The sequence below is a fragment of the Mauremys reevesii genome, linkage group 2 (genome assembly GCF_016161935.1).
Source record: "Mauremys reevesii isolate NIE-2019 linkage group 2, ASM1616193v1, whole genome shotgun sequence".
Taxonomy (NCBI): domain Eukaryota; kingdom Metazoa; phylum Chordata; order Testudines; family Geoemydidae; genus Mauremys; species Mauremys reevesii.
This window is the reverse complement of record NC_052624.1, coordinates 181,099,438-181,112,268: the sequence shown is the minus strand read 5'-3', so window position 1 is coordinate 181,112,268 and position 12,831 is coordinate 181,099,438. Positions and strand designations below refer to the sequence as shown.

General features: G+C 42.1%; 1 protein-coding gene across 2 annotated transcripts in view; it reads left to right on the top strand.

Moving 5' to 3' along the window:
- Positions 1-12,831, top strand: part of MBOAT1 (membrane bound O-acyltransferase domain containing 1) — an 83,436-nt gene that overhangs the window by 33,339 nt on the left and 37,266 nt on the right. For both annotated transcript variants that reach the window (XM_039527724.1, XM_039527723.1), the window contains exons 2-4: positions 4,790-4,935; positions 5,655-5,732; positions 11,226-11,321. In XM_039527724.1, the coding sequence (XP_039383658.1) occupies positions 4,790-4,935; positions 5,655-5,732; positions 11,226-11,321 (320 nt within the window). The remainder of the gene's footprint in view (positions 1-4,789; positions 4,936-5,654; positions 5,733-11,225; positions 11,322-12,831) is intronic.

The window sequence follows — 12,831 nt, the reverse complement described above, 5'->3', positions numbered from 1 at the left end:
TTTCCTAAGTCAACGTTCAGAATCCCCCAATTCATTATTTCCACTGTGCTGTTAGCAACACCAACAACAGAAATGGTACGAACCAAAAGGAGGGTGGTTTTATGCTCTTCTGCCAATGTGGCAATTCCCACAGTCAGGGATTTTTGGGGTCAGGGAGAAAGAATGAACTTTCCTTCTTTGTGGTCCAGCACTGAGTGCACACAAATTGTAGCATATAAAGTTACTTTAAAGCATAGTCATGTTCTCAGTTTTGAAAATTAGGGAGAATGTTTGTTCTTCATAGCAACCTTACTTAACTACTTCAAATATGTATGGTAAGCAAAGGGTCCCAAAGGAATCTGCATAATAAACTGCAATATGCTTATTGTGTTATAACCCCACTCTCTCTCTCTGTATGTGTGTGATGCACACCCACCCACCCACCATATGATATGCATGTGATCATTTATTATGCATTGTTGACTGTTTCTCTTCCTCTTCTCCTGAGATGTAGAATTCTCCCCTCCCTCAGAATTAGTTTCCCTGATGCAGAGAATCGACAAGATTCAGTCTGGCAAGAACACCAATTTTTCTAGACAATAAAAAGCTGCAGCTTTAAACCACACTACATGGTTAGAAATGGGAACTCTATACCACTGGGAAAAGGATTCCCAGCTTTCTAATGGGGCCCAGCATTTGCATCAAGCCCTGGAAGATCCTGTGAAAAAAGACTTTAAATCTGTGAAAATTTTAAGTTTAGAAAAGATTGTGGATAAATTTTTAGATTTTTTGAGCCTTGCACAGCTGAACTCATGGGTAGTGATTTGTAGAAGTGCTGAGCACCTGCCACTCCTGCTGGCAGTCAGTGGGAGCTGTGAACATCCAGGATCTCTGAAAATCAGTCTCATGGTAACTAAGGCCCTGATGCTGCAATGCGGATAAAACCTTTATACCACACCAGGTTGTGCATACCCTTGTACGTACAAGAGAACCTCAGAGTTACAAACACCAGAGTTATGAACTGACCAGTAAACCACATACCTCATTTGGAACTGGAAGTACACAATCAGCCAGAGGGGGGATGGAGGCAAATATAGTACAATACTGTGTTAAAAGTAAACTACTAAAAAAAAGGGTGGGGGGAAGCAGCATTTTTCTTCTGTATAGTAGAGTTTCAAAGCTGAATTAAGTCAATGTTCAGTTGTAAACTTTTAAAAGAACAACATAACATTTTGTTCAGAGTTAGTTATGAACAACCTCCATTCCAGAGGCGTTTGTGATTCTGAGGTTCTACTGTATTAAATATGCATATAAATTGCATGAGTGTTTTCTCTATTAAAATTGCAAACAAACAATGCTTAGTGTTATGTTTTATCATGGTATAGTTAGAGGGGGTGAAAAACCATGCATATATTTAAGGCATCACATTACATATTGCCCAAGATGCAGAAGAAGAAAATGGTACAAGTGTAATTTATGCACAGTAGTTTCTTTGTTGATAGAAAACCTGTGAGGAACAGATTTTAGATAATTATGCACATTAGCACTAAACAAAATGAAACAAAAATACAGCATATTCTTGCTGGAGTAGCTTTATCAGTTGGATAAGGATATGGAGGAAAGGATTTTGAATGCCTGCATTACAGTTTGGGTCATAGCAGGTGAGAAGAAGGAGATGACCAGGGTAGGGGTGAGTGTGCCCTCAGTCAGTGAAGAGGCAGTCTCTCAGCATTGTAAACCACATCCTCTGCTTCTGTGAAACAGTTAGAAAGCAAGTGTTTAATCTTGAAAACCATGCCATTTGTACTGCTTTCTCATTCCCTTTAGAGTAGTGCTTAGTCATTTACTTTCAAAATGACTTTCAGGGGTGCTGCTATTTCAATTTGTTCTTCTTTGATTCCCTCACTCTAACCTTCCTTTTCAGATACTGTAAATTACTTCTAAATTGTTAGCTCTCTAAATTAGATTTCCTGAGTTAATGGCATGTTGTAACCATGGTGCTGCAGGCAACTGTTAGTTTAATTCAGGGCAAGAGGGTTAAGTGAAAATTACAATTCCAAGATTATCACTCTCCATGTAAATTAGATCTATGGCATTGGAGCTTCTTATAAAGAAATTGCCTTTAAGCATTGAAAGTAGAACGAAAGTTAGGGCTAGAGTTTCCTTTTACTTTTATCCCAGTGTAAGGAGCAACATGGAGCTGTACTGTCCCAAAAGCAGCACAGGGAGGGAATTGTGACTCTGAAGGTCTAAGGCACAACCAAGATCTTGGATTGAATGGTCAATGAAATAGTGAGTGGGCTTTGCTGGTGAATTTTCCATGACTAATGCTCCCACAAAATGGGGTGTTGTTTTTCTTTTAAACAGATACACAGGTCAAAGTCCATGTCCTCTTCCTCTCTGTCCATCATGGGTAGGTGGGGTGGGCTTTGAGGAGCCTGCATAGTGGTTCAGCAATCCAGCCTGCCATGCAGCTTAGCTCCATCAAAGCTTACCTATGTACAGCCCCAAAAGAGAGGGGTTGGGACAGGCTTTGAGGCCAAGTACATTACAAGTAGGCATATCCATGTGGTCCCACATACATAGGGCACAGCTGGAGGCTTTGGGCTGTAGCAGTGGCTATACTGCCACTTCGCAGACCTGCGGAGCAGATGTCCTCCTCCACTTCCAGATCCCATTGGACCCCCCCACAGCACTATGCTAAGCCTGACTATGTGAGATTGGTGTTCCAAGAGTGCTCTAAATGTAAACAGTGTTAAGACATAATGTAACAGCAGCCTGTGCTCAACAATTTGTACAATAGTTCCTGGGTTTTATAGGACCAATAAAGTCATCTTGCTGTACACTGCAAATGGCTTTCCCTGAGATGCTCTTTACATCTGCTTTTAATGCTTGATACAGATGGAAGGAGTAATTCCCTTATTCAGACAGGCTTAAAGTATTGTCATGGTGGGAGAAGGCTCCTCTATTTTTTCCTGAGTTGTAATCATATGATGCCTTTTATTGTTTAAGTGCTGACTATATTACTAGGTTGTACAAGACACAAGTAGAGACTGGCCCTGCCCCAAAGAGCTTGTAGTCTAAAATCCTACGTGTTTTGAACTTTAGACCTGCAGCAATATCCGTTTTCTAAATACTGAAATAGTTTTTTTCTTAAAAAGCAGCAAAGAGTCCTGTGGCACCTTATAGACTAACAGACAAGTTTTTTCTTACTAATTGAACCAACAAATATTTACAGAAATCATTCACTGTAACAAGACCATGCTGAATATGAATGTGATCTGCCATGCCAAAGACCTTAATGGTATGTCTGTACTGCAGTGTAAACCCAGGGTTCAAACTGAGGCTCAAGCCTAACCTCCCTTCTGTATACTCACAAACAGTGCTAGGCCTGGGCTTGGACCAGGGTTCTGGGACCCCATGGGGGTGGAGGGTCTGAGCCTGAGTCAAGCCAGGAATTTGCAACATAGATGCATCCCTATTGGACCCAGAGTCTGGAAGTCTGTCAAAAGTATTTCACAACCACACAGGCCAACTTTCTTTGTTCTCTGGACAATCAAGTTTTCCCACGCTGTACCACAAAGAACGGGCTAGCGTGGCCACATTTTGGGAGATGCTGGGAAGGCTGGGATATGGGTGGTTGGAGTTGGGCACACATAATGAGGTGTAGATATTGGAGCCTGAGGTTGGGTCCCAGGGTTCAACAATTCCTAACCTAAAGTTACAAATGAGTGTAGATGCTCAAGCCCTAGGTTAACAAACCCAGGGTCTGCTAACTTGAGTTCTAATAACCCTGGGCTTATTTTGCAGTGTAGACATACCCTAAGAGATCACAGCCCTGAACTGTTTATTTAATATGTGACTTTCATGTGGAAAATAAGTCAGACCCAGCTGCATTTAGGCAGCCTTAGTTCAAAGGATTTCCCAATGAAAGATGCTAACTTGGTCTAGATTCCTAGCTTAGTATGTTGCCAAAGAGCTTGAGGTGAATGTTCAAGAAAAGGTCTGCAGCAAAATAAAGTAAATCTAGTCTTATCTGTCTAGGTTCCCATATCCTGTCCATCACTGGGGTATCTGAGCACCGTACACATTTATTAGAAAGAACAAAAGAGCTTCATTTGTTTTAACTCTGTGGGTTTTGTGGGGCAATTGTGGGGAAGGGCAGTGGAAGAAGCAAGCTTTGTGTTTTGCTTTGAATGCACGGAGGCTTGTGGCTATTCTGAGCTCTTCTGGGAGTGAATTCCACTTGTGGGCTCTGTCTCCTGCACACACAAGCCTCACTTTTGAGGTTGGCAGTTCCCATTACCATAGCTAATTTCTGTTTTAATTAGCAGAACTCCTTATTATGGGCCCCATTGTTTCCAGCCTCTGCTGCTTGGGCATGCCCTGGGAGGAGAGGCCTCAAGGAGGTTGGTGCATTATGGGGAGTGGTGGGCAGAACCAAGATTCTACCCTCTTCCACCCCTGCCCATCTGTATGGAAGGACAAAAAACAGCCATGCAGAGGCTGCTGTTATTCTTGGATGGGACTGTTAAATGACCCACACTCTGGCCCATAGGTTTTGATCCTTTTGTCCTTAGTTAAGCAAAGCTCCCATTTCAAAGGGACTTTGCTAGGAGCTTTGCCCATGAAACAAGGTCAACCCCTTTATTCTTTTTCCTCCTGGATCTACCCTAGTTTCTTGTCATAGGTGAGAAATTCTATATAGCTTTTTCCAGAGTCACAAAAGGAAGCTGTTGTGATCTTCAGCAGTGAAGCCTATGGCCAGGTAACATTCCAAATTTCTTTTTTGTTGTTGTTTTTGTTTTAGGTCAATTTTGTAGCCTGTCAGCTGTTTGCCTTGTTGGCTGCTTTTTGGTTTCGCATTTATTTGAGCCCCAGCAATGTCAGTTCCGTTGTTCGTCATGCATTTGCCACTCTCTTTGGAATATACTTTGCTGTTTTCTGTTTTGGATGGTGAGTATTTAACTTTCAGATAAACAAATTATGCCAGCAATTATGTTTTATTTCATGTCAGTTTTTCTAGATTGTTTGTATTCAGTCCTGAGACAACTTGTGTGTTTCAGTCCTGCAAAACAATGACCACCTAACTGCCACAAAGACCAGAACAAACTGAAATGACTTGTAGATGTTTATTTGCAATGTTGCAGTGTTGGTCCAACGACATTAGCGAGACAAGGTGGGTGAGGTAATATCTTCTATTGGTCCGACTTCTTTGGTGAGAGAGACAAGCTGAAGAAAAGCTCTATGTAGCTCAAGAATTTGTCTCTCTCACCAATGGATGTTGGTCCAATACAAGAAAATATTCTCTCCCCTACCTTGTGTCTCTTGTAGATGTATGTTGTATTTATCTGTGGCAAGTTTACTGCAGTCATCAAAGAGACACTATACCCAAGAAGACATAAAAATATATCTCCATGAGAGGAGATGCATCCATTGTTGAGTATTCAGTTTGATTATTTTTAAAAAAGAACATTTTAGACCCAAACTGGTTAACAGGATTCTTACTTGAAGCACTGTTCTAGTCACTGTAAAAACTGCATTGTGGGGTGGTTCCATGTTTACTGGCTCTATTTCAAATTTAGTTAGCTTACATGGCAGAAAGGGATTTTTTTTCCATCAGCCCTGCAGTCTTACTGTGAGACTATCTAAATGTTTATCTTTTTGTTTTCAAGGTACTCAATCCATATTTTTGTGCTGGTGATGATGAGCTATGGCATCATGAACATTGCAAGTATTCCCAACATCCACAGGTAAGGTTACATGGGGGCAAGAATTCAATTACCCTGTTTCATCCAGAGGCTGGCAGCAACACAGAAGTTCATTTTGGTATCTTATCTTTCTGTTCTCACCACCTCCACTCAGTTGCAGCAGTTTTATGGATTTAACTACAGTATCCACTGTATCACATCTGCCTACCAAAGAGAGGGAAGGCGGCTTGTACTTAGCTCAGTTTAGCCTCCTGCAGCTTCAGCAATTTACATGGAGACCTCTTGTCTTTAAGTTGTATTTGGAGATTATGTCAAGCCACACCCTCTTCAGTGTTGTGTCGTGGAGAATGGGTTTTAAAAAACCCTATTTTTAATTTTTCCCTCTTGCTGTTTGGCCTTTATGCATTTCCCATTTACCCTTGAGTTAGATAGTCAGAATAAGATCACAGGCAGTTCAAAATCTGTGGTTTGTGAAACAAGTCAGTATTTTGGTACAGTAATTCCTCACTTAAAGTCATCCTGGTTAACGTTGTTTCGTTGTTATGTTGCTGATCAGTTAGGGAACATGCTTGTTTAAAGTTGTGCAATGCTCCCTTCTAACGTGGTTTGGCAGACACCAGCTTTGTTCACTGCTTGCAGGAAGAGTAGCCTGTTGCAGCTAGCTGGTGGGGGCTTGGAACTAGGGTGGACTGGCAGCCCCCCCATCAGCTCCCCCTATCAGCTCCCCGCTCCCCTAAGTTCCCTGTACAGCAGCTGCCCAGCAGGCTATCAATTGCTGGCAGTTCAGCTGTCCCTCCCACCACTGCCATGGGCTGCTCCTGCCCTCTGCTTTGGAGCTGCTCCCCGAGACTCCTGCTTGCTGTGCGGGGGGTAGGGGAGGAAGAGGGGGGCTGTCAGGGTGTCCCCCTCCCCCCTGCTCCCCACTTACCCCATCTTCCTTAGAGCAGGGGGGGACACACAACAGGGCTCAGGACAGAGGGAGCTTGCTGGCAGCAGCTGCAGTCTCAGCAAGCTGATCTAATTAACAAGGCAGTGTATTTAAGAGTAGGGTCAGCGTACTTAAAGGGGAAATGTGCATCTCTCACACCCACCCACACACACACACAGAGTTTGTGTCTCTGTCTGCGATGCTGTCTCCCCTCCCTCCATTCCTGCTGCCTTGTAGAGTGTGAAAGTTAACCCTTGAGGGCTCAGTCAATTGCTAGTTCATCATTTAGCAGTAAGGCGTTCCCTGGGAAATATCCCACCCTCTGACTCCTCCACCTCAACTAAGCTTCATAATCATCATCACTGTGTACCAGTATTAAATTGTTTGTTTAAAACTTATACAGTATGTGTGTGTGTATATATATATAATATAGTCTTTTGTCTGGTGAAAAAAATTTCCCTAGAACCTAACCCCCTCATTTACATCAATTCTTATGGGGAAGTTGGAATCGCTTAACATCGTTTTGCTTAAAGTCGCATTTTTCAGAAACATAACTACAAAGTTAAGTGAGGAGTTACTGTACTGAACACAGAGCTTCACAGAACTGCAAATACAGGAAATGCCATTGACTTGGTGACAAGAGAGCATTAAACCATCACCAGCCCAAAAGTAAAAGTTATAGACTGTCAGATTTTAGTTAGTCTTTATGCTAAGGTCAAAAAGAAAGGTACTGAAACTACCATAGCCAGGTGTATGTTTAGTGTCTCACTGAACCTTATTGGGCAGATGGTACCTTGATCAGAATTGGCAAACTCTGTTGAAACCATAGCTGATTCTTGTAAGAAGATAGGAAGCATCAGTAGAAGAGATTTACAGGGCAGTAGAGTAGTTTTCTTTGCAATATTTTGCAAAACATAATCACAGATAATGTATTGTCTCAGAGTTCTTCAAGCAATAGTTCTTTGTTAGTGTTCAGCATGCTGAGCATTTCTTTCTCTGCATGTGGAATTGCTTTTCACTTGCTGTTATTTTGAGCTCTTAGTTGAAGATATGGAGGTAGTAATGTTACCTGGAAAATTGTTTTCTGTAAGTAATCCAGAGGAACGTGCCAGCTGGCAGCCTGAGAGTTATTCCACTTTTTTGTTTTGGGTTGACTTAGGCATTGCTTAGACCATTGAAGTAATGCTCCCATTAGGTCTAGTTTTGGTTTGTAACATATATCCTCTTGCCCTACTCTCTTTGTGCAAGTTTTTTAACTCACCTTTATTGGCTTAGACATACGCTCGTGTTCACTGCAGTTGTACCTAAAGACAGAATCCCTATGCTTTCTTATTGTTTGGTAGGGGCTCTCTGAGGGTCTACGATCGTTATGTGTGCATCAACCATCTCCCCTTCTGTCTTATCAGTTCTTCAGACAATCTCTCTCCAGTGAGACTAATGTCCAGTCTAGTACATTTTTAAAAGTAGGATTTATTTATAAATATCTTACAGTGGTAGGCAATACAATTAAATAAGTGACGTCTAAAGTACGAATTGTTGCTAGAGTAGATGACTTGCAACTGTACGCAGTGGCTCTTCTATGAAGTATCCCGCATGTAACATGCAATACCAGGCAGAATGGGAAAACATGCAAAGGAGAAGGCATCCAGCCTAGGATCCATGATTGTTCCAAACAGGCGGGGGCAGGCAGCAGAGAGCACTGGTAGCACTGAAGCAAGATTTTCATGGAGAGGGTATGAGAGAGTGGCATAATTAGAGGCCACTTTTGACAATTTGATCCTAAATGAGTTTCCCAAGGTGGCCACATAGCACAGTCAGACCTAGAACCCCGAAATCCTGATGTAGTTGATAACTAGCACCACGCTGCCTGTGTGAGAAGACACCAGAGAGAAAAGGTGCTAAAATACGCTTTGTTGTTGCCTATGTCTTGGGGGAAGAAGGGAGCAATCTATTGTTCTGGATCAGTGGACCAAGTTGTAGAAACCATATCTACAGCTAGAAATCCAGTATTTATTCATGCCTGCATAGGAGAATGAGAAGAAATGGGCATACATTCAAGTTAAAGGATTTTCCTCTCACTCTTACTGTTTAGCCAATTATTCATGATGGAAAAAATAGCATATGTTGCAGCACAAATGAAGCCAGTTTACATAATGTTGTTGGCTATTAGAGTGCAATAGTGAGTCATACTTTGAACTGCATTGATTTGAAATTGTGATGGAACATGTTGAAAATCTTTGCAGGGCTGGGGAAGTTGGAACAGAGCCATTCCTCACTCTTAGCAATAGCTTTGTGGCTCAAACATAACATGTTCTAATTAATTGAGGCAACATGAAAAGTAACTTAAATGATAAATGTTATGGCTAAAATGGGGCTTGAAACCTGTAGCCAACAGCTGCTGGCTTAAAGACTGAGCCTATTCATAGTGTTTAATACTATGTGTCCCCAAGCCATGCCCCGTTCCTTCAGCAACATACGAGAATATTCATAATAGGAATATAAAAAAGTATATTTTCTCAGGGGAGAGATTTCTCATGCAGTGAGGTAAAAAGGAGAGTAAGGGAAATAGCGAAAGGATGAATGCATGAATGAATCTAATCTGCACCCTTCCTATTCCCCATTAGTCCAGTTTCTGCAGTTCTGTCTTCCTCTACTGGTTTGAGCCAGGAGGACTGTAGTAGGTCAAACCCATGGGTTTGTTTTTTAAAATCAATACTCAAAACAGATAAATAAGGTCCTGCTGCCTGGCTGCTCCTAGAGCCTCTTTCACATAAGGTTTCTTTCCCTGTTCATACAACAGATGTGTCCAGCTAGGTTTTACACCTACGTGGTGTGGAGAATCGCCTTCCAGGACCTTCATCCTAACACTGGGTCTCCTACAGGAGCCTTCCTGCTACCTGCAGGTCCGTCTCCCTAACCAAGCTACTTGCTGACCTTTTATCTGAGACCCAGATGACCCTGCAGGCTGTCACCTGATCCCTCACCTGAAACCCATCACCCGGGTTGTAAGTAATTAGTCACTGGTGGGCCTAAACACACCTCCCTTAAAGGGACAAAGGCCTGGCTCCGCCCCCTCCTGGCTGGCCAATTCTTTTGCCATTTCATCTTCTGTTCTGTTCCCCATTCTGGTTTGTCTTGACTTGGGCCTAGTGGCCACAGCCTCACACTCGCCAGTCTGCCTGCCTGGTCTTCTGCTGGCCAATTTGTGCCACTTCCGTTTGGGTGTGAAGGCCCTGATTTCCCAATCATTAGGTTCCTGCCTGCCCCCTACTGCTAGGGCTCTATGGTCCTGGGCTCCAGTTGGCTGCTTTTGCTGATATGACGTTGGACCCTGATGGCCTCAGTTCTAGATGGGCTCTTAGGATCACCTGCTGTTCTCTTCTCAGTTTGGTGTTTCAGCCTTCTGGTGCACTGCTGCTCCCTTCTGGTCTGTGAATCTTGGTTCTGTTGGTCTCCTTCCTGCTCTTCTCTGTTTCCAGGCTCTCATTGGCAACCTACATCTGCCGGCATCCTCTTTCCTGTTCTGTTATGGATGGGGATGATGAGGAGAGGGAGAGGAAGTAACAGGGTTTGAGGATCACCCCTTCTTGTGCTGCACAGAGGATCTGCAACACTGCACTCCTTAACCAGCGATACTCAGACTGCGGCCCATGTGCAGCATTCCCATGTGGCCCATGAGCTGCACATGAGCTCTTTATTGTGTCTCCTGCATGTCTTTGCAGCACATGATATCATAACAGTGTGATTTAATTATTAACCAGTCAGGATGCTTTACTATGTTATTAACCAATTAAGTTATGAACTTGCACTAATTTATTAACTTATTTGCTGTGAGAATTATATATATGGCAGACCTCTGTGATTCGGGAGCCAAATTAGTGATCAGCAGTACCCAAAAGAGCCACAGTAGTGTGAAATATTTCCCCTCTCATACTGTTTTACTATAGTACTATTCATATTTAATGAAACAATGAATTCACGCTACTGTGACTCTTTTGGGTAATGCTGATCACTAATTTTGCTCCTGAACCCCTGAGATCTGAGTATCACTGCCTTAAACTATTAGAATGTCAGAATACAGTATGCCACTAGCCATCCTGCCTAACCTAATTTTACACTCACACAGGACACAAACCAGAGAGTGGATTTTTTCAAACCCTAGTTAAAGAATACTTCCTGTGTGAAAAACTTTGCATAACAGCCTATTTGAGCATGTAAAGCCAAAAGAAATTGTCTTCCAAATGTTATTGAAAACAATGTACAGCGATTGTGTACTCTTAAAGCATAATTATATTCTCTCCCTCCTGTTTTCTACACACTTGCAATATGAGAGTCTCAAGTATTTCTGGTGTGTGTGTATGTACACAGAACAGAAAGGAGAATGGATAATTTCAGCAGTATGTTAAATGTTATCTGGCTTCAGACACTTGAATTCTAGGACATAATTTTCCAAAGTGACTCGTAATTTTGAGTGTCTCAATTTTGATTATCATCTTGACATGTATACATTTACTCTCATTTTTTGTTTTCCCTTGTATGAGGTGAATGTAAAGTCTTGACTCTGCTTCGGTTGGTAACTCTTCTGTTTGTTTGTATGTTCTGTTTAGGTACTCCTTTGTGGTAGCCATGGGATATCTCACATTGTGTCACATTAGCCGAATATACATATTTAATTATGGTATTCTCACTACAGATTTCTCTGGGTAAGTATCCAGCTCGTAATCTATGTCTGTTGATAAATTGTATAGTCAATTGCTTGATCACACTTTGGTTCATTATGAAATATATTCAAGAGGCAAATTAACTAATATCACTCAGGTTTATTGATATAAGCCAATAATAATATAGAACAGGAAAAAACATTCAATATGATACCAGTTTCTGGGAAGCCACCTCGTGTAGCGTTGTTAAATTCACTTTACAGAGAAGGTGTGTTTCCCAAATTTACACTCCTAAAGCCATCTTTTTATCCCCTACCTGTTGACAAGTAAAAGGTACTGTGTACATCATCTGAAACTAGATTTAACCAATCCGCTTTCTACCTTGTTTTTTCGGTAAAATGATGTACCCCTTATCTCATTGTTCTGAAAGCATGCACTCCAGGTATCAAGGGGCATGAAGAAACCTTTTAGGTTTATGCCAGGGTAGAATATTCATATGTCTTGTCCTTTTCCTTTGGGACATTTCTGTACTAGCTTGTGAGAATAACTCCCTACCTGTTAATATGGAAAAATACTCATATGTCCTGACCCAGACCGTTTTCTTATCTCCTTAAGCCAAAGCTTACTTCAGCTAATGCGTGGTCTTATGAGATAACTGACATGGGTGGACAGAATTGTAGGGAGAGTATAATACATTCAGTTAACATAACTTTCCAATACTTATATTAACACTAAGCCTACCATATATGTATTGGCAACAATATAATTTATTATTAAATTATTTTAGGACTGTAATTTAGTACAATTAAAAGAATGCCACAAAGGGCGGTCCTGCAATCTTGTTTACTTAATCTTTCAAGAAATACATGTTCAAAGTAAATAATGCATGATGTTAGAGTGACTCAATATTTCCATTAGCCAGTGAGGTGTACCTGTGTGTTCTTGCACAACAGAACTAGGCTGACCAGATAGCAAGTGTGAGAAATCAGGACAGGGGGTGGGGGATAATAGGAGCCTATATAAGAAAAAGCCCCAAATATTGGGACTGTCCCTATAAAATCGGAACATCTGGTCACCCTAAACAGCACCTTGCCAGAGGTGGGGGAGGGTCTGCTTATCTGCTTCTCCACCTTGAGTGGGGATGGGAGAGTAAGTTCCAAAGTTACTCTTTGGTGGTGGAGTGGGTCCTAGGTTATCTTCCTATCTGCCAATCCCTCAGTGTCCAAGGAATCAGCAAGCCAGGTTGGCGCAAGCTGTGTCTTCCTTAAGTTTGTCTGGTTGGGTGGGATAGACTGTTGCTCTCTTTATTCCTTTCTTGATAGTGCAGTAGACCAGTATTGCCAGTCCCGGTAAGTGGCCCCAAGCCTTCTCTTTCCTCATTCTGATTCTACTCTGGGGGAGACGGTCCTTGGATTATCCCAAAGCCCTTTCTTGCCAAGCTGGGAAAACAATGTGAGAGGAGCCATCTGCCCCTCTCCTGCTGAAAGGGAGAGAACTTCCAGAATAGCTGTAGCTGGTTGTTTCTTTCAGGTTTAAAGGGCCAGCTACCAGT